The sequence below is a fragment of the Rhineura floridana genome, chromosome 2 (genome assembly GCF_030035675.1).
Source record: "Rhineura floridana isolate rRhiFlo1 chromosome 2, rRhiFlo1.hap2, whole genome shotgun sequence".
Taxonomy (NCBI): domain Eukaryota; kingdom Metazoa; phylum Chordata; class Lepidosauria; order Squamata; family Rhineuridae; genus Rhineura; species Rhineura floridana.
In genome coordinates, this window is record NC_084481.1 from 5,451,870 (window position 1) to 5,474,488 (window position 22,619).

General features: G+C 41.3%; 1 protein-coding gene across 8 annotated transcripts in view; it reads right to left on the bottom strand.

The window, feature by feature from the left end:
- Window positions 1-22,619, bottom strand: part of AGAP1 (ArfGAP with GTPase domain, ankyrin repeat and PH domain 1) — a 639,639-nt gene that overhangs the window by 577,558 nt on the left and 39,462 nt on the right. For 6 of the 8 annotated variants that reach the window (XR_009760410.1, XM_061607662.1, XM_061607663.1 and 3 more), the window contains exons 1-2: window positions 12,826-13,358; window positions 1,345-1,403 (exon numbers count right to left, since the gene is read on the bottom strand). Coding sequence is in view for 7 of the 8 variants with exons in the window: in XM_061607662.1 (XP_061463646.1) it covers window positions 1,345-1,403; window positions 12,826-13,207 (441 nt within the window). In the remaining variant the exon portion in view is untranslated. Of the gene's footprint in view, window positions 1-1,344; window positions 1,404-12,825; window positions 13,359-22,619 lie in introns of those variants that run through there. The other 2 variants (XM_061607665.1, XM_061607664.1) reach the window with 1 other exon arrangement.

Genomic DNA, 22,619 nt, shown 5'->3' on the forward strand with positions numbered 1-22,619 from the left:
TATGCTATTTTATGTTCACCGCCCAGAGAGCTATTGCTAGTCGGGCGGTATATAAATTTAATAAATAAATAAATAAATAAACCTTCCTTTCTTCTCTTCTTTACCTGAATTTGTTCTGTACAAGGGCATTTACCACCCTTCCTCTTCAACTCCTACTCTTTGAGTTTAGTGCCTGCCTATTTCCTGGGATAGGCTCTGTCCTGTATTTATCAACATGTATTCCTCTTATCAACTGCCATTTTAATAAAGCCTTTTCAAATCCATTCTCGCTTCATCTTCCTTTCCTCAGCACACCACTATTTGGCTCATTACTCCAAGTCCCACTACACATGGTCATCCCTGAGTGGTCTTTCCTCATGGAGCCTCTCAATTTTAAACTGCAATCCTATACATAATTACCTGTGAGTAAATCTCATTGGCCTCAATGGGGCTTGGTTTCAAATAGAAATGCATAGAATTGCATAATACACCATACAGGCCACTGTTTAGCATGAAACAAGTATTTTTAATAGCCAAGACAGGAATCAAAATGCAGAAATTCTTTGATACAAGGATTAAAATTTTAGGTATCTGGCAGGACTTTCCCAGACCAGAATGTTGAAAAGGAAACAATGATGAAAAAACTAACTTCCCAGAAATGTGCTATTTTAAATCATGTCTTCCAGACCAAGGAGTCAACCCAAACATAAACCAACAACTTTATTTTTTTTCCCCTGAACTATATTCATACTGTTATTTGAAAGCTTTGGAACCTGCCACATAACAGAACCATTCAAAGTAAGAGCAACTAAAATCTAATGCAGTACATTGACTGAATGAAGAATTCACAAAATCAGTACTGGAAATAATTTAGTCCATTACTTTAATACTTTGCCTTCTTCACAGGCTAATAAGCATGAGTCAGGATTGAGGCCTGCTAGTTTAAGGGCTACAAATCCACACCAGCAGGCTGAAGATTTAATAACCTGGTAAAGGAAGGGAGAATTTTCCATATGCTGCAGTACTCAGCCACTGCAGTAGTTTAAATCTAGTCTCCAACTTAAAGGTAAAAAGTTACTTAGATTGATAGTACATCCCATCTTGAAGACTCAGGATATATATGCATATTAGCTCAACAAGCTCCCCAACAGACAGGCTACATATGTGGTGATGTTTAGCAATATTGTAATGGGTGAAAACAACAAAATGACCCATCTGCAGTATTAACATGCATGAAACCAAAGAATTGGGATTTACCCTATTTTTCTGATGTTTTATGATTTTAAATTGTTTTTAACCCACCCTGGGACCAGGGTAATTAATAATAATATTTTTTAAAAAGAAGTACACTGAAAGGTTACTTACCACTTTGAGTTCTGGCACAGATCGACTTAGTGTCCATTCCTGGCTATTTACAAAGGCATCTGTAAAATTGAACAATTTTTTATAAAGCATTTTAACAATACACTAGTATAAAATTATTGCTATAGGCAACTAACTAACATGAAAATAAGTTATCTACTGGCTAGAATGAGAGAAGGAAGAGCAGAGCTCTGCTGGCAAAATGGCAATTTCCCACCCCTCATCCCCACTGGAGTCCTCTGTGCCTTTCAAAACTTTGTTCTTAAAGTTTGGGGGACCTTCCCTGAACAGCTAAGGCATGGGTGAGCTGCAGCAGGAGGGGGTAGTCAGCAGAAATGGAGAGGCAACTTGTGCAAGCAGAAAGGCACTTCCACCCATGCAAAGCATCTTTGGATCCCACCAAGTTACATTTTAATAAGCAAACCCTTCTACTCTGTACCTTTGCTTCAATGAGAGCTCGTTGCTAAAAGGCAGATGGCTCTGTGGTGCGTGTCATTTTCTGTGCTCAGCACACTTAACTGTAAGGAGATATTAAGTACCAGTGATAGCCATGTGCAAATTTCCCATCAGCTTGAAAGCTAATTGAAGCTTTTGCATCTAAGGCTTCACCATGGATCATCACCATTGGTTTATTTGTATACCACTTTTTCGGCAAGCCCCCCAATTCATTCATCAATATTATGCATGCAAAAATATAGTAACGTGCATCACTGTATCTAAACCACCACCTTACCCTTGCAGTTAGGATATACAGAGTTGGCATTAATGGGAAGAGTAAACAACAGCATCAAATGATGGTGGCTGCTGTACCCCGACAGGAGCTGAGAAAGGTCCGATTCAGAATAAACCTCCCCCCTGGGATAAAAACCAAAGAAATGATGAAATTTTAAAAGGGGTAGGCCTAGAAGTAGGCATTGTGAGAGCAGGGGCACAGGATATAAATTCAGAAGAGCAAAATTACCACAGGCCTAACCACAAGTGCCAAAGACACTTGAAGAGAGACACTGCTTACAAGTGCCTGTACGCTAATGCTAGGAGCCTGCGAACCAAGATGGGAGAACTGGAGTGCTTGGTCTTAGAGGAGAGCATTGATATAGTGAGCATAACGGAGACCTGGTGGAATGGAGAAAACCAGTGGGATACGGTTATCCCTGGATATAAACTATATCGGAAGGACAGGGAAGGACGTATTGGTGGCGGAGTCGCTCTATACGTGAAAGAAGGCATTGAATCCAGCAAGCTCGAAACCCCAAAAGAGGCAGACTCCTCCACAGAATCGTTGTGGGTGGTGATACCATGACCCAGGAGGGACTTAATACTGGGAACGATCTATCGTCCCCCTGATCAAAATGCTCAGGGAGACCTGGAGATGAGATATGAAATTGAGGAAGCATCCAAACTAGGAAATGTGGTAGTAATGGGTGACTTCAACTACCCGGACATAGACTGGCTGCATATGTGTTCCAGTCATGACAAAGAAGCAAAGTTTCTAGATATTCTAAATGACTATTCCCTAGACCAGTTGGTCATGGAACCAACCAGAGGGACGGCAACCCTGGACTTAATCCTCAGTGGGGACCGGGACCTGGTGCGAGATGTAAGTGTTGTTGAACCGATTGGGAGCAGTGACCACAGTGCTATTAAATTAAACATACATGTAACTGGCCAATTGCCAAGAAAATCCAACACGGTCACATTTGACTTCAAAAGAGGAAACTTCACAAAAATGAGGGGATTGGTAAAAAGAAAGCTGAAAAAGAAAGTCCAGAGGGTCACATCACTCGAAAATGCTTGGAAGTTGTTTAAAAACACTATATTAGAAGCTCAACTGGAGTGCATACCGCAGACCAGAAAAGGTACTGCCAGGGCCAAGAAGATGCCAGCATGGTTAACGAGCAAAGTCAAGGAAGCTCTCAGAGGCAAAAAGTCTTCCTTCAAAAAATGGAAGTCTTGTCCAAATGAAGAAAATAAAAAAGAACACAAACTCTGGCAAAAGAAATGCAAGAAGACAATAAGGGATGCTAAAAAAGAATTTGAGGAGCACATTGCTAAGAACATAAAAACCAACAACAAAAAATTCTATAAATACATTCAAAGCAGGAGACCATCTAGGGAGACAATTGGACCCTTGGATGATAAGGGAGTCAAAGGTGTACTAAAGAACGATAAGGAGATTGCAGAGAAGCTAAATGAATTCTTTGCATCTGTCTTCACAGTGGAAGATATAGGGCAGATCCCTGAACCTGAACTAACATTTGCAGGAAGGGATTCTGAGGAACTGAGACAAATAGTGGTAACGAGAGAGGAAGTTCTAAGCTTAATGGACATTATAAAAACTGACAAATCACCGGGCCCGGATGGCATCCACCCGAGAGTTCTCAAAGAACTCAAAGGTGAAATTGCTGACCTGCTAACTAAAATATGTAACTTGTCCCTTGGTTCCTCCTCCGTGCCTGAGGACTGGAAAGTGGCAAATGTAACGCCAATCTTCAAAAAGGGATCCAGAGGGGATCCCGGAAATTACAGGCCAGTTAGCTTAACTTCTGTCCCTGGAAAACTGGTAGAAAGTATGATTAAAGCTAGATTAACTAAGCACATAGAAGAACAAGCCTTGCTGAAGCAGAGCCAGCATGGCTTCTGCAAGGGAAAGTCCTGTCTCAGTAACCTATTAGAATTCTTTGAGAGTGTCAACAAGCATATAGATAGAGGTGATCCAGTGGACATAGTGTACTTAGACTTTCAAAAAGCGTTTGACAAGGTACCTCACCAAAGGCTTCTGAGGAAGCTTAGCAGTCATGGAATAAGAGGAGAGGTCCTCTTGTGGATAAGGAATTGGTTAAGAAGCAGAAAGCAGAGAGTAGGAATAAACGGACAGTTCTCCCAATGGAGGGCTGTAGAAAGTGGAGTCCCTCAAGGATCGGTATTGGGACCTGTACTTTTCAACTTGTTTATTAATGACCTAGAATTAGGAGTGAGCAGTGAAGTGGCCAAGTTTGCTGACGACACTAAATTGTTCAGGATTGTTAAAACAAAAAGGGATTGCGAAGAGCTCCAAAAAGACCTCTCCAAACTGAGTGAATGGGCAAAAAAATGGCAAATGCAATTCAATATAAACAAGTGTAAAATTATGCATATTGGAGCAAAAAATCTTAATTTCACATATACGCTCATGGGGTCTGAACTGGCGGTGACCGACCAGGAGAGAGACCTCGGGGTTGTAGTGGACAGCACGATGAAAATGTCAACCCAGTGTGCGGCAGCTGTGAAAAAGGCAAATTCCATGCTAGCAATAATTAGGAAAGGTATTGAAAATAAAACAGCCAATATCATAATGCCATTGTATAAATCTATGGTGCGGCCGCATTTGGAATACTGTGTACAGTTCTGGTCGCCTCATCTCAAAAAGGATATTATAGAGTTGGAAAAGGTTCAGAAGAGGGCAACCAGAATGATCAAAGGGATGGAGCGACTCCCTTACGAGGAAAGGTTGCAGCATTTGGGGCTTTTTAGTTTAGAGAAAAGGCGGGTCAGAGGAGACATGATAGAAGTGTATAAAATTATGCATGGCATTGAGAAAGTGGATAGAGAAAAGTTCTTCTCCCTCTCTCATAATACTAGAACTCGTGGACATTCAAAGAAGCTGAATGTTGGAAGATTCAGGACAGACAAAAGGAAGTACTTCTTTACTCAGCGCATAGTTAAACTATGGAATTTGCTCCCACAAGATGCAGTAATGGCCAGCAGCTTGGACGGCTTTAAAAGAAGATTAGACAAATTCATGGAGGACAGGGCTATCAATGGCTACTAGCCATGATGGCTGTGCTCTGCCACCCTAGTCAGAGGCAGCATGCTTCTGAAAACCAGTTGCCGGAAGCCTCAGGAGGGGAGAGTGTTCTCGCACTCGGGTCCTGCTTGCGGGCTTCCCCCAGGCACCTGGTTGGCCACTGTGAGAACAGGATGCTGGACTAGATGGGCCACTGGCCTGATCCAGCAGGCTCTTCTTATGTTCTTATGTACCCAAACCATGATTAGCAAAACAGTGACTAAGGTACCCAGCCTCCTCCTAATCTTATTAGCCTGCAAAACTGGATATGCCAGTAACTGAACAACGGCAAAGTCAACACACTGTCACAAATAGATGCACCAGCAAGTTGTAGCTAATGCAAATTTTCATTTATTCCACCACAATTCCACTTATTCTATTTTTGTCATTCTTCTAACTAAAAAGAAGAAGACTAAAGATATCTGTTTTGAAATTATAAGTACCACTCTCCATTGCCATTTTATACCCATTACTTGTACCGCGATGAACCATAAGGAAACACTCTTAGGTACCCAATACAGGAAGATAACCCTTGACTGTTTCAAAATAACAAATCAAGGAAATGCCAAAATGAACCGTTCAATGGCCAGCATAACACATTAACATTATTTTGCACTGATAAGAAATAAAAAGATATAGGTCTCTTCTGTCAGTCACACAAATCATTTATTAAATCATGGGTTTATGAGAGACAGTTTATGTTGCTCCCTTAAAATAGCAATTGCATGGCTATTTGGTGAATTACAAACATCTGCCTTGTCTTCACATTTACAAGTTTCTCAGTGATTAAGACTTTATATTTCACAGAAGTTTCTTTTCTTTTCTTTTTTTAAACAATTCTACATAGCCACCTAATAAGGACAGCAGTTGCTTGATTTTTAATGTTCTTTCATGGAATTCAGGCATGTGGTTAGGAAGATTTGAGCTGGAAAATATTACCAAACATAACTTAGTCAATATAGCCAATAATGTAACTAGTCTCTGGTCAAAGCACGGAGAACAAGGTTGAAACATACCGAATACCCAGATGTTTGATGAAGCATAGATCATTGCTGGAGTAATGTTTAAGCATTTCATGCTAATGGCTTTTTTTTAAAGATGTATTTCAGGACATGTCCTGAGAGATCCTGCAAAATAACCACCCATTCAAGAGGCATACAAGGTTACCAAGTGAAGTTAAGACGTTTGGGAATTAGCTGCCTTCACCTTTTATGCACTGGCTTCCTGAACACACACTTATTGAACTGGTTTTAACCTAATGTGGGCTTGAAAACCTTAGGAATTTGCCTAAAAGTACATTGTTTAATAAAATTAATATAACAACGGATACAACTGCAACTCTGAATCTGTCCAAGTTAACTTTTTTCAAATGACTACACCTAAGAAAAATTTTAAATTAAATTTTTTAATTGTGTTTTAAATTGTTTTTATAAGATCTGTTTTAAATTGTATTTGTTTTAATGTTTTTAGTTACTGTAAACCACCCAGAGAGCTTCAGCTATGGGGCGGTATACAAGTATAATAAGATAAATAAAATAAATAAATACATGACTATATATAACATAAAAGAACAGGCTGAAGAGAGAAACAGTAGTATATGGTTTTAAACAGAAAATTCCCTGATTATTAAATTTAGAAGTAAACTTGTAGGATTCTACTGGCAGTGCATACTGCAACAACTATAAAATATAACACAATTGCTTCCAGTAGGATTGGCACGCCAGTCAACTGACCAGTCAAATATGGTAAGACATTCCAAGACTGCTATAGTGTAGTAGCAATTTACTTTTAAAATTTCATTAGAGTGTCATTTGTCAGCAAGGCATGACTGAGTAGAGATGGATGGATCAGTCTAAGTCTGTTCCATCCCATTTCTACACTTGTCCCAAAGCAAGTTTATTCCACTCCACCCAATTTCCATGCAGTTTTTTAAAAAAACAACTAGCACAGACTTAGGAAATAAAAGCTTAACTCCTTAAGAAGTGGTCCAAGGGCTGTCTATCTTCATTTTTCTTATTTTTTTTTTTTTTTTTTACAGATACCAGCTGCCTGGAGCAGCTAGCCCATTCTCCAGGGAGTGATGGTACCTGATGGGATCCTGTGGCTCTCAGGGATGCTGAATGGCTGCCAAGAGAGCAGCCATGTATTTTTCTGAACCATCTCCTGAGAGCAAGTACATGTCATCAGAGTTCCATTGGTCCCGGGGGGAGAATTATAACCATATTTTCAACCCTGTACGCTAGCCTCTCCAGGCAGCTGCTATCTGCAAAAAAAAGGAGAGTCAGTAGCACTCAGATAACCTCATCATGGAATCTAGTAGGAGTGAGGATTCTGAAGCAGCCCCACGTCTGATCTGCATATTACTCTAAAGGTAAAGGTGTCCCCGCACTTGTAGTGCGAGTCGTTTCCGACTCTTAGGGTGATGTCTTGCAACGTTTACTAGGCAGACCGTCTATATGGGGTGGGATTGCCAGTTCCTTCCCCTGCCTTTCTTTACCCCCCAGCATATGCCGGGTACTCATTTTACCGACCACGGATGGATGGAAGGCTGAGTGGACCTCGACCCCTTTTACCGGAGATTCGACTTCCTCCTTCCGTTGGAATCGAACTCCGGCCGTGAGCAGAGTATTACTCTAGGAAGTGCAAATCTGCATCGGAATCATATTTGCCAAATTCTTCTCCCATCCCTACAAATGAAGGCAAGTTTGGTCCGTAGCTCTGCAGATGTCAGAGGCATACCTAACAACATAGCGAAGTTTCTTTCACTGGCTGCCTTGCTATACTTGCAGGCATCTCCAAGCAGTCAATAGCAACAGCCACTGCCTAGTGGGTACTATCAGACTAGAACCAGGGAGCCCCCAGTTTGTTTCCTCATTCAGTTGTGAAATTCATTCAGTCATGAAACTCATTAAGTGACACTGGGTTAATAAAATACTCACAGTCCCACCTCAGAGTGTTGTTATGAGAATGGAATGGCAGGGGCAATATTTTGCTCAGGGGGGCATATATAAAAAATCAAAGACAGTCCCCATCCCCTCAAATCTGCTCCAGTGAATCCCCAGCTCTCTGAAACAGACTGGGGGAATGTAGGAGGTTGCAAGGGGAAGGACAAAAGGGTGAAATCCCATTGTGGAAGCAGAAGTCTCACTAGGCTCATGCACAGGAATCATTAGATTTCACCCAAAGTACTTAACTTAAAAATAATTGTAGCAAATCATCACCATTATTTCATAACAACAGCTCTCATTATTTTATTTCGGCTTTAGTGGTCATAAGTACCTAACTTTTTGATGCTTGGGGCAGTATCCAACAAAATAGTTCTGTTAACACAAGGACTTCTGGTGCGCAATGGAACTTCTCTTTTCTCTCACCGAGCACCCTTAAATCTGTTGTGGGGGTTTTTCCCCAACCCTCGAGGCCAGATTTGGGGAGGGATTAGGAAGAAGAAAGAGAGGGGAGGTTTTATTGCGCAAATGAAAATCCTTGTACTAATGGAACTACTTTATTGGATACTGCCCTATGTTCTTGGTTGTTCTCATAACATTAATGCTTTTGAATACTTGACTATTTGTCAATATTTCATAAATCCTAGCTTTTAGTTTCTTTTCCCACTTCAGATCCTTCATGTAGATTCTTCTCTCTTGATCTTGTCCCATCTTTTCCTCTGCACTCTGTCTGCATCCAGAAACCCTAGGCAGGTGCTGTCATATAGATGCATTTATGAATGCTCAGGACAAACACCGATACAGTCTTGCCACTCTTCCATTATGCAATATCATGCCACTGGTGAGGAAGCAAGACAGCCCACTGAAAGCCTGACCCACAAGACTCCTTCTCTAACATATCACAGACCTCCACTGTCCACACCACTTCTGGCATGCATCCAACCACTGAATTAACATTTCTGAGGCCCTATTTTTATCGTACATTCATGTTTGTATCCTGGATTTAAAAATACATCTAGGTAAAAATTAAGACACAATTAAGCTGTTTCAATTGCAAGTCTTAGCTGCCTCCTGTATTCCTTCTCTTGCATTTAACTTTGGGGTGGTTAGTTTCTGAAGTCCAGCAATAACCTGTATGAACAAACCACTGCTTCTGCAGAACCTGGTAGAATCAAACTAGACAATTACCAGTTTACTACTAAAAGCTTAATAAACATGTCAACCCGATACATACCTTAAAACCACCATCAACGGATGGAAAGAACCATTATTCATGAAATGGAGGGGTTTCTTAAACACAAATTTTGAAAGCTGCAGTTTGCAGAATGGTCAGCTGAACTTATAATTCCCAAGCTGAAGGCTTTTAATATTGCAAGAATTGTACAAGAAAATTCCATATTAAAAATTCTACAACATAGTCTAGCAGTGAAAGGCAACTTCAACAAGTTATTTCTGGGAACATTTAATATAATGTGATATAGAAGTAAAAGGTATTAAGGTATGTAATTTAAGTTCAGCTGGAATTGCATTAGGCTGTTGTCCCTTTGGACTTTATACTGCAGGCTCTTGAACTCCCAGTTAAGAGAGCACTGGCACTCATAATGGTTGTTTCCCCCAATATTCCCATCATCAGGGTAGTTAAAGAATAACAGAATGAGGCTTATAAAGGAAAATTATCTATGATGAAATAGAATCTTCTCTTTAATAATTTATTGTGTTAAGATTTCATACTAATATGAAATTAAGTAGTGAAAGAGGAGGTATAGTTGTTCTAAATGCTACCAAAGAATTTGATTTGTTAAGTAGAATTGCCTAATTACTTCTCAAAAGAGTTGACAGATATGTAATTAGTATTCAAAATTATCATTCAAATCCACTCATTCCCCATCAAGCAAAACGTGAAACCAACAGTAAAGGCAATGTTTTGAGTATAGGGGAGAGTTGGGAAGAAGCAGCGTTACGTCAGTTCTTTATACACTATACATCTTCAGCCTAAGTGCATATATAATTATTACCTGCCCGCTCACAGTAGCAGGAACAACACGTCGTTGAATCTCTCTATAAAAGGCTCAAACAGCTACAAGCCTCTTTCTATATTAGGCATATATACTAACAGCAAAACATCATTTTCTCGGTACCAAAATGGGAGATGATGATTGATGGATGATGATGATGATTGATTGATTTTATTCATTTATTTAATTAATTAATTAAATTTTTATACCGCCCATAGCCTGGGCTCTCAGGGCGGTGTACAACAGAAAAGGCATTTCATATACAATTTAAAATCTAGTCATCATAATCAACAATATAGATATACATCAGTAAAAAAGTTAAAAAACATAATTAAACCCATAAAGAAATGCAAGTTAATAGATAATTACAAAAAAGTGTGGCATACAAACTGAGTTTTATTTTTAAAATACCAATACTAAAGTATTGTAAAGTCTTGTTTGATGATGGATGATGATGATGATGGATGATGATTTACATTTGTATACCACCCCACAGCCAAAGCTCTCTGGGCGGTTTACAACAATTACACATACATAAATGCATAAATTAAAATAACAGCAATTATATTATGCTTAAAAGTCCATACTTATCTTAATCGGTGTTAATTGGTGGTGTTGATAATGATAATGTTGTTTCTATTTAATTTAATTTTTGTATATTGTATTGTTTATATTGTATATTATGGTATTTTTATACCTGTGTTTATTTTTCTTGTAAGCCGCCTTGAGGGCCTTTGGCCGAAAGGCGGGGTATAAATAAAATGTAATAAAATAATAATAATAATAATAATAATAATAATCAGTTAAAAGTGGATGTAAATAACTATCAACACACTTGGGAGTCTGCAAATGCACTTTTTTAAAAATAGAAAAACCCTAATGGAGGAGGGGAGTGAGCATGTTCAATGGCCATAGAATGCTGAGTGTGTGTTGGAGGGTGGGAATTAAAAGGAGGGGGGAGAGTCATGGCAGGCTGCAACTCTGAAGAGAAGCACTGCAACAAAAGAGATGGGGGTGCATTCGAGAAGAGGAGAGAGAAAGGAAGTTCCACTGTACAAGCGGACGTCTTTGTGTGAATGGGACAACTTTGCTGGATAGAATCCTTTGAATTAGTACACAAGTCTTTCCTATCCAAGTTCAAATTCTCCCATCCAGCCATTTACTGCAGGGCCTTGGGCAGGTGTACTTTGCAGGATTAAAGAAAAACCTGCCTTCAAGTTGATTCCCACTTATGGCGACCCTATGAATAGAGTTTTCATGGTCAGCTGTATTCAGAGGGGGTTTCCCATTGCCTCCCTCTGAGGCTGAGAGGCAGTGACTGGCCCACGGTCACCCACTGAGCTCCATGGCTGTGTGGGGATTCGAATCCTGGTCTGTGAAATGAAATTCCATTCTCCATTTCTTAAAGGAAAAGAGTGATACATATTACAAAATAGTAAGAGTGTAATGAATTACACAGAAGTAAACCTTACTTTAAAAAGCCGTGTATAATTGATGAATCTATGGGCATGTTAATAATTTCTTACAGTACTGAGTTGCTGCCGCTCCCATGTTCCCCAGTTCTGCTCCTACTTATACATATTCAACTGCACTGTTCTTTCCACTGTTTTCACTATTTTTAGTTCTACAACTATCCCCTTTATTATATTTCATGGAAAACTCACCCTTGCTTGTAGACAGAGCCTTGTTCTTCCCAATCTGGATATTCCAAGGCTGCAGTTCTGTACTAACTTGCCTGGGAGCAAGCCCCACTGAACACAGTGGAACTTACATCAAAACAAACAGCCACAGGTGTTTAGCACCCATACTGTAGCTACACACAGTGCCTCCAGTTTTTTCTTCAAATATCTAGAGCTACACATCTGTGTTACAATAGGCCATTACTCCCAAGAAAGATTCCCACCTTCATCATTATCAGCTTAAATATTTAATGAGCAGAGGAACCTTTGCTATTGTTTCATTCTGAATCTTCAGTCAGCCTACATTTAAGTGTTTTCTGTATATTTCACAGACATTCGCTGGGTTATTGACAGAACTCTGCACAGTTTTAAGAATGTCACTAATGTAGTACATCACTTGTATCCAGTTACACTTTTTGTCCTAACATTGCATTATGGTATCAGCAACCTGCTTGCCTTTGAAAACAAGCGTCAATCCCACTTCATTTTACAGAAAGTCTAAAATACTGTTTTAAGCCGCTTGCATTTAAGCTTATGCACTTACAATTGCTCACACTGCCATTAACATTTGCAACTAGTTTTAAAAAACCCTACTGTTTTCTTTAGGACTGACTTAATGGAATATGCTTAACATCAACATGAGCAGGTTCTACATTCCTCGCAAGGACAAAGGATGTGCATGCTACTACAGAGGATTCGCTGACCTAGTAACCTATGTAAATGCTCTTTTCCTCTCCTAACTATATAAACTGAACACCCGACCCTGGGGCTCTAAGTTCAATAAGTACTACCGATTTATAGAATGGAACAAAGGAATACCGATTTGAGAAAGGGCTCCCCTTTTCGGCATCAAGGACAGGACTGTAATAGGACGGTAAAACCGAAGCGAATCATCACGTTTCAACTTGTGCAAACAGTTAAGGAGCTCTTGCTTTGCACAAGAAGCGCACACGCGCGTGTCTTGCCAACCCAGTTAACAAGACAAAACCCCACGCCCACTCCTCTTAGAACCAAGGAGGCACCTCTGCTCAAGGGCTCGGCGAGGCTCTCGCTGCTGGACTGGGCATTTACGCCGGCTTTTCTCTTGAGGCTGCTGCTACAAGCCCTGACCCGAGGAGAGCCTCCGACGGAACTCTCCCAGGCCACCAGCCTCTCCGAAAGCGTCAGCAGCTCGCCGCACTGGCTCTTCCCGCCCGCGCTCCGCTCCAGCTGTTCGTCCACGGCCAACTCCACCACCGACAGCGGGCTGCGCCCTCCGGCTCCTGGTTGTCCTGCACCGGCGGCGGCAGGGACAGCGAGACAACCGGAGCTGCTGTGGCGCTTGGGCCGGGCCAAGGCGCGCAGCCGCAGCGCTTCCCCGCCGCTCCAGTGCCTGAAACTGCCGCTCCGGAGCAACGGGGCCATTACCGGCTGCCTCCCAGGGCCAACGCCGACGGCTTCTCCTTCCTCAGGGCGCGCGGTGGGCGAGTGTTCCAGCACCTCCGAGCCCGGCAGAAGACGGCGGGCAGCCACCTCCCGCGCCAAGTCCTTCCCAGGGGCGTCTGCCGGCGGCCACCTGAAGCCAAGCCCGGCTCGCTCGGTCACCTTCAGGCAACCCAACTCGAGTTGTCCGGTGCTGAGGGCCCGAAAACTGCGGAACGCCTGCCCGGCAGCGGCGGCGCTTTCCTCCTCCTCCTCCTCCCGGAGCAACCCATCCCGAGGCACGCTGGCCAAACCAAGCGACTCCTTCTTCACTAGGGTCACCGAGATGCGGTATACCGTCTTTCGCTGGGGGGTCCCTCCCTCCATAGCTCCTGGGGAAGGAGGAGCGCAGGATGGATGGCTACTGTCCAGGAGGTACATCTCGCGCAAGCGGGCACACGGCCTCTTCTGCGGCCAAACGCAGTGCCGAGGAACTACCCGAGGCCAAATCCGTCGCCATGCCCCTCGGGTTGCAATATCCCCCACCTCAAGTCCCTGCGGGGGCCCCGGGGGCCTGCGGAGGCAACTGCATCATCGCTCCATGCCTACGGCTCCTGCCTATGAAAGAGCCAGATCACTGAGCCCTCTCTCCTGCCTCCCCCACACCCTCACCATCCCACATCAAAGACAGGACGGCTTAACCCTGTGAGGCGAGAGAGGCTCCCTCTTGCAGATCTGTACAAGCTGCACCCATTACTCCACACACATCCGCGTGAAGGAGGGTTAGGGAGGGGAGGAGCAGCAGCAGCCTTCCTCAGGTTTATTGTTTACAGAACGTTGTCCGTTTGCATATTGTGTCCTTTTCGCGGAGTAAATCTGATTATATCTCGTCCACTTAATGTACTAAATGAAGAGCCAGCCCAGTATTATCTTGAAATCAGTTGTCGCCAGAACGGAAGGGACGATATTTAAAATAAATAACTAAAAATCCCCATTGCCACCAATAGCTAACGGTCTGAGCGTAATCCGACTCCTAGACAAACACGTTCCTCGGCCGCAATCAGCACACTATAGTCTCCCAGTATCAGAAAACAGCCGATATCACAGAGCTCTGAAGAAATGGGGAGACATAAGAAATTGCGGAGTGGAATGCCGCTTCTCCGCGGAATGAGTTCACTTGCAAATACATACGCTCCATAAAGCAGCCCAACAAGCAAAAGAGTATAAGCAAGAGACAGAATTTTGCTTCCCTTAGAAATCCAATTGCTGCAAAGCCAGGGTTTTATTTTTTCGGCTGGATACCAGTCAGACAAGACCAAGTTTTGTGAAACTCAAAAGCTAGCGCGTTTTATTTCATCTTAATAAAAAGGTATTGAGCTATTGCTGCAAACAAAACCAAGCAATTCCAACTCTTCAGAAGGTTATGTCTGTGGCAGCCTTAAACTAGCTCAAATTCAGGTGTTATACTGAACAATCCTAAACACATTTATTCATAAGTTCTGAGTTAAATAGTACTTACTCTGTAGTTTTTTAATGTGTTTTAAAAATGGGCTAAGAATTTTGGATATAACATACAAATGGATCAATGGGAAAATATGTGGGCAAAAGGACTAAAATTTACATTGTGCTACAATCTCAAAGAAAATTTTTATAAAATGATGATCGTTGGTATATGACCCCAGAGAAATTGTCAAGAATATACAAAACTGTTCATAATGAGTGCTGGAAATGTAAGCAACTGGAAGGCACTTTCTACCATATGTGGTGGACATGTAAACAAGCAAAAACATTTTGGAGGCAAATATATAAATTAATGCAGAAAATTTTAAAGATTAATATTCAATTTAAACCAGAACTTTTTTTGTTGGGCTTGATGGACGTACAACTGGAAAGGAATCATGGAAGAGTGATTCAGTGAGATTACTATATGCGGCGAGATTACTATATGCGGAAAGATGGAAGGATACAACATTACCAACAATTGAAGAATGGCTACTAAAACTAATGGACCTGGCAGAAATGGATAAGCTGACGTGTCTATTGAGAGAAAAAACAATAGTCACATTTCTCAAGGATTGGGATTCCTTTTGGAGTTTTTTGCGAGACACAGAAAATGAATTGGTGATATTGGGATTTGATGATTAACTAGGTTATTTAATTGAGAAAAAAGGAGATTATGTAATTTATTAGTGAACAAGGTATCTTTATATGTATCTGTTACAGCTGATATGAAGATAGATCAGAAGTCATCTGTTTTTGCAAAAAAATATTTTATTTTTATTTTATTTTATTTAAAAAATAAAAAATTATACGTTAAAAATGTTACAGTTTGTTTTAATACTTTTTTTAAAGGGTGTTTTTAAACCTTTTGAAAAAATGTTTTTGAAGATGTTTTGTTACAGCCACGAGAGTGGCTGTATACTATAGTCAGCATGGATTTTTCGCATTCCACAATGTTAAATTGAAAATAACCCTCATACCATTCTGATGCTTCCCATAAGTCCAGTTCAAAACAAAACCTTACAAATTTTATAGTCCTGAACTCAGAAACGCTTGTGTAACAACCCTCTAAATTTTCATGGCAATACACAAAACAGTCAGAGAGCCAGTGTGGTGTAGTGGTTAAGGTGCTGGACTACAACATGGGAGACCAGGGTTCGAATCCCCACATAGCCATGAAGCTCACTGGGTGACCTTGGGCCAGTCATTGCCTCTCAGCCTCATAAAAAAAAACCTTATTCATAGGGCCACCGTAACTCGGAATCGACTTGAAGGCAGTACATTTACATTTTACACAAAACAGTCAGATAGAATCAAGAGTTCAACGTGTAAAGAGGGAGAGAACGGAAACAGAGCCATTTTTGACTTTTTTCTGTCAGAGTTCTCATAATCTGTTGAAATTCATTAAAAATCAGCCACGTTCACAGAGTACCTGTGGACCTTCATCGTCTGCAGTTTAAAAGTTTAAAAAATGCCTGGCTGATTCTTAATTAATTTAAGAAATTTTGGCTTCAACTCAATGATAATGTCGGACATGTTCAGTAAGAACGTGTTCTAAAAGCCAAACAGACTCACAGCTGCTGGGCTTGCCTAATCAGAGGGCCACACCCACACCAGTCATGGCTTCCCTGAGAGAATCCTGGGAAGTGTAGTTTGTGAAGGGTGCCGAGGGGAGACTGCTATTTCCCTGACAGAGCCCCAGTGGCCAGAGTAGTTTAACAGTTAGCTCTGATTGAAGTTCCTAGCAACTCTCAGCACCTGTCACTAACTACACTTCCCAGATTGTTTGGGAGAAGCCACGACTGCCTACAGTAATACAACCGTCTGTGTGGATACGGCCAGAGAGAGCTTTGGTTTAAATTTGGGAGGAAGGCTACATGTGCCTGCTGTAGAATAAAAAGGTGGGGGGAAACCCTGAAAAAGAATGATACTGTTCAACGTTTTCCTTTTGGAAAGGAAAGGGGCTTCCCCTCTGCACAGTGCCCACCCACCCAATCTCCTCCCCTCCCGCAGATCAGTTTCACCTATCCTAAGCATGATTGCACAGGAGTAAATCCCACTGAACTCAAAAGTATGCAAATTATCAAACCTGTCCTCCTGTCCCCTCCTGTCCCCTCCCTCTCCTTCCTTCCTTCACCCCTCCCTCCCCATCCCCTTCCAATCCCCTCCTTTCCCCTCCTCCTCCCCCATGGTCAGTTTTACCTATTCTAGGACTATGACCTGGGAGACCAGGGTTCAAATCCCCACACAGCCATGAAGCTCACTGGGTGACCTTGGGCCAGTCACTGCCTCTCAGCCTCATGAAAATCATATTCATAGGGTCGCCATAAGTTGGAATCAACTTGAAGGCAGTCCATTTCATTTTCAAGCATGATTGCACAGGAGTAAATCCCATTGAACTCAATAAACATGCAAATGATCAAACCTGCCCTCCCCCCTCCCATCACCTCCTTTTTGCCCCTTCTCTCCCCCTTCCTTCACCCCTCCCCCTTCCTTCACCCCTCCCCCTTCCTTCACCCCTCCCCCTTCCTTCACCCCTCCCCCTTCCCTTCCAAGACATTCCATTTGGTAACATGTGCCTCTGAGCATATGGGAAGTGGTGGCAACACCTGAAGTCAGCCCAAATAAGAGAAACAAGACATGTGTTGTGCTGATCTTGTTTTAGCAGGGAGGAAGTGACTATATTAAAACGGTTGCTATCGTTCAGATAATCACTTTAAATATCTGATTTACTTTGCAATTTAGTGAAGTTTCCTATAGGAAAATTCTCTTTTGCTTCTGTTTCTGTGAATATGTGAACTACAGCAACACTTTGCAATACTAAAAAAAGGCTCCAAATTGTGCAATAATGGCAATGACTGTTCTGCAGAATAGTTTCCAATTGACATGAGGAGTGTCTCAGCTTGCACAAGATAAAACAGAGGGAGGTGAAACATATTCTAGCAAAATTCTAGATGTGCTCTATGTTTTTAATTGATCATGCTCTCCTTTCCTTAAGTGGAGTAGCATAGCAGGTTGAAAACATGCATCGTGGGCAGGCCAAGTTTGTTTTTTCCAACAGCTAGCGTCATTGCCTAAGTAGCAACATATTGTAATCAGTCTGATTTTACATTAAACTGCAGTTTCAGATTCAATTGTTAATGCGCCCAAAATAGAAATAGTTTGAAACAAAAAGGCTATCTTCACCATCATATGACATTGACCAATAAAAAGGCTTTGAAATTAATAAAAATAAATTTGACACAGATTTCTATGATGAATAATGAGAGAAATATAATTTTCTAGGTTAGATTCTCTGTAGAAACAGTAGTAACACAGAAAGTAACAAAGTAAGAACACCAACAAACATACAAAAATATAATTCTCCCTCTTTGGAGATGGCAGGTGCTGCCACCACTCACCATAGGCACATTTTACGAAGTTCTTCCAAGCTACACAGGAAGTAGATTGGATGGTGAAAGACCAACCAAAATTGTGTTTGCATTTTGACAAATTTGTGGGACAGTACAATATCTCAGAGAGGAGGTCAGGTCTTCTGCTCCCCTGGTGCATTAACTATAGCTGCCCAATTTCCCTGCTTTTTAAAGTTTGATAGAAATATCTGTTGGCTATAGGTACATTCTTAAACCACAAGTTGTTTTTGCCTATTAGTGAATATATTTTAAAATCTGTTTTTATGATGTTTTAAAGTGTTTTTAGTGCTTCTGTTTCCTGCCCTAGGCTCCTACTGTGAGGAAGGGCGGGATATAAATCAAATAAATAAATAGTTGTGCACAGGGCTGTAGCTTTTGATTCCTGCTGAAAGATACTAGAACTAGCAGTCTTGCTGGGAAAGGAGTACCTGTACTAGTTTCTGGACCAACCCAGATAATCATTTACAGTCCAAACACAGTGCACAGATGGAAAAAACAGTGTATTCTTGTTTGTATTCTTGTTGATCTGAGATACTGTGTTTAAGTCACAAACGAATATAATTAATTTTCTCTTTTTTTAAAGTATACAAATGGAAATATCCACCAGAAACCTTAGGAAGATACCAATTTTAATTAGCCACTTTATTATTTAAAATATAACTATATTATTTTCACTTCCACTTATACCAATGCTCTTTCAAAAAAAAAAAAACCCTCAGTATCTCAAACATCAGTCTCCCAATAACTCAAAGTAATGTGATGAGCAAGTTAACTGGGGATCTTGGGAAGCAGAATTGTTCTAGTGATATATAGTTCACCTCATGAGATTTCAAATTGGGGGGAGGGTCCTTAAGACACTTCAGTTGTGCACACACCAGAGCACAGACACACTCCTGCCTTTTTCACATGGTGCTATCTAAACAGCACTTTACTAATTTGATTCACACACTTGCATATTAATACAAGAAACTTAAGGCCTATCTACTCCAGAATTTTGTTCCCAAACTAACCAACCAGAAGTCTATGGGAAGCCCTGAAGTAGGACATGAGCGGAATAGCACTCTTCATAAGAACATAAGAACATAAGAAGAGCCTGCTGGATCAGGCCAGTGGCCCATCTAGTCCAGCATCCTGTTCTCACAGTGGCCAACCAGGTGCCTGGGGGAAGCCCGCAAGCAGGACCCAAGCGCAAGAACACTCTCCCCTCCTGAGGCTTCCGGCAACTGGTTTTCAGAAGCATGCTGCCTCTGACTAGGGTGGCACAGCACAGCCATCACGGCTAGTAGCCATTGATAGCCCTGTCCTCCATGAATTTGTCTAATCTTCTTTTAAAGTCATCCAAGCTGGTGGCCATTACTGCATCTTGTGGGAGCAAATTCCATAGTTTAACTATACGCTGAGTAAAGAAGTACTTCCTTTTGTCTGTCCTGAATCTTCCAACATTCAGCTTCTTTGAATGTCCACGAGTTCTAGTATTATGAGAGAGGGAGAAGAACTTTTCTCTATCCACTTTCTCAATGCCATGCATAATTTTATACACTTCTATCATGTCTCCTCTGACCCGCCTTTTCTCTAAACTAAAAAGCCCCAAATGCTGCAACCTTTCCTCGTAAGGGAGTCGCTCCATCCCCTTGATCATTCTGGTTGCCCTCTTCTGAACCTTTTCCAACTCTATAATATCCTTTTTGAGATGAGGCGACCAGAACTGTACACAGTATTCCAAATGCGGCCGCACCATAGATTTATACAACGGCATTATGATATCGGCTGTTTTATTTTCAATACCTTTCCTAATTATCGCTAGCATGGAATTTGCCTTTTTCATAGCTGCCGCACACTGGGTCGACATTTTCATCGTGTTGTCCACTACAACCCCGAGGTCTCTCTACTGGTCGGTCACCGCCAGTTCAGACCCCATGAGCGTATATGTGAAATTAAGATTTTTTGCTCCAATATGCATAATTTTACACTTGTTTATATTGAATTGCATTTGCCATTTTTCTGCCCATTCACTCAGTTTGGAGAGGTCTTTTTGGAGCTCTTCGCAATCCCTTTTTGTTTTAACAATCCTGAACAATTTAGTGTCGTCAGCAAACTTGGCCACTTCACTGCTCACTCCTAATTCTAGGTCATTAATGAACAAGTTGAAAAGTACAGGTCCCAATACCGATCCTTGAGGGACTCCACTTTCTACAGCCCTCCATTGGGAGAACTGTCTGTTTATTCCTACTCTCTGCTTTCTGCTTCTTAACCAATTCCTTATCCACAAGAGGACCTCTCCTCTTATTCCATGACTGCTAAGCTTCCTCAGAAGCCTTTGGTGAGGTACCTTGTCAAACGCTTTTTGAAAGTCTAAGTACACTATGTCCACTGGATCACCTCTATCTATATGCTTGTTGACACTCTCAAAGAATTCTAATAGGTTACTGAGACAGGACTTTCCCTTGCAGAAGCCATGCTGGCTCTGCTTCAGCAAGGCTTGTTCTTCTATGTGCTTGGTTAATCTAGCTTTAATCATACTTTCTACCAGTTTTCCAGGGACAGAAGTTAAGCTAACTGGCCTGTAATTTCCGGGATCCCCTCTGGATCCCTTTTTGAAGATTGGTGTTACATTTGCCACTTTCCAGTCCTCAGGCACGGAGGAGGACCCGAGGGACAAGTTACATATTTTAGTTAGCAGATCAGCAATTTCACCTTTGAGTTCTTTGAGAACTCTCGGGTGGATGCCATCCGGGCCCGGTGATTTGTCAGTTTTTATATTGTCCATTAAGCTTATGTCCACTTATGTTCCCCAGCAACTCGTATTCAACTGGTATACTACCCCTGGTCCTGGAAGTAAGGTAAGTTTCAGGTTTATTGCAACTGTATAGTTAAATTGTCATACACTTTGGGCCTAAGAGTGATAATCTGAGGCAATGTGATTTTTCTGTGCAAGAGTCCACACCAGAGTTTCCAATCTGCAAAACCATGAAAATAGAAGAATCCATTTTCATCAGTTTTTTTGTTATTCAATCAGCAGCAGTTACACTTGCAAGCATAAATCCATAGTTCAAAGATTTCAGGTTCTTCAGAGGCATGATTCCATTTCCCTATATGCACCCCTATTGAGAGTTACATATATAAATCCTGATTATCAGCCTAAGCCTCCATCCTAAAATAAGGTATACATTCCTACAGAAGATTCAAACACATCTTCAAATAATATTTTAATTGCACCCCTTGGAACTTGATAACCAAATAGGTATTTCTTTGAACAGACATCTTCTTCCCATCAACCTGCTTCTTGCATACTTGGGAAGATCACTTAATAATCCTATTAGGTATTTTAACAACTCAGAAGTCATTCTTCCCGAAAAGAAAGAAGGGGAGAAAAACTGAACCTCTTGCCAAGGGGAAAAAAAGGTTAATATGCTTCTTAAATTTGATGGCCCAAATAAATTGAGTAACTGAATGAAGAACTAGGCTGATGTTCAAATGCATTGCTAAGAATAGAACAGAAGATGCCTCAAATACCCAGTTGTTTTATGGCAGCAATTTTAATGCAGATGTCACCAATGAACTCCTGAAGAATATATATTGTACACTGCAAAATAATATATATGGCATACTGGGTTCCTACTGGGGGGAAGGGATATAAATCTAATAAATAAATACATAAAATAATAAATATTTTTAGTTGTAGCTGAAACTGCTGTGCTATGGTAACTCTGGTTAGGACCTTGCATAATTCTGGTAAAAATATAAAACACACTACCACGCTCAGGAAAGAATGTAAGCTTTAATAAAATTAGGAGTACCATTAGCTGTGGTAATCTCACTAGTGACTCTTACAGAGCACCAAGGCTCCCTGGATTCCCTTCTCTAGAAGTATCCATTACCAGTAGTTAACGTTTTTTTTTAATGGTACCTATTTGGTCATATATAATGGGACCCCAAACCTTTTGACACTTGCTTTATTCATCTACCCAGCCAGCCCTGTAGCCAACCTTCCTTGTTAGGTGGGGCAGCCCCATTTCTAAGTGGGGCATTTGGGGGGGAGAGCTGATTAGTGCAAGCCAATCCCTGCCCCCCTCTTATTGGTGGAGAGAGCACAAGGGCCAGACCAGGGGAAGGGAAAGGCAGTCACCTTTCCCATCACTCCTCCTCCACCCAGAGTGTGTGTTAACTTACATGAATGAAGTTTAATCTGTTGAATTGTCTCACCCTTTTTTGGAGAAAGAGAGAGATCCCCAGGAATACCAGATGCAAAAGCTTGACTTTAGTTATAGTCCCCTTTCACCTGTGGTCTGTTCCTGTGTTCTGATTCTTCTTGAACTACTTTGGTTAAGACAGTGAGCTCCTGAGCTTGGCTTTAATAATGCTGCATTAGGTATAGTTGCTATCAAGTAATCAAGAAAAAGAAGAAAAAATAGTCACCTGATTGTGTGTATAATGAGTACTTTAAAATAGTAAAGGGTAGCCATTTTTCCAGATCTGTTTTAAGTTATCTCTTTATTTCACCC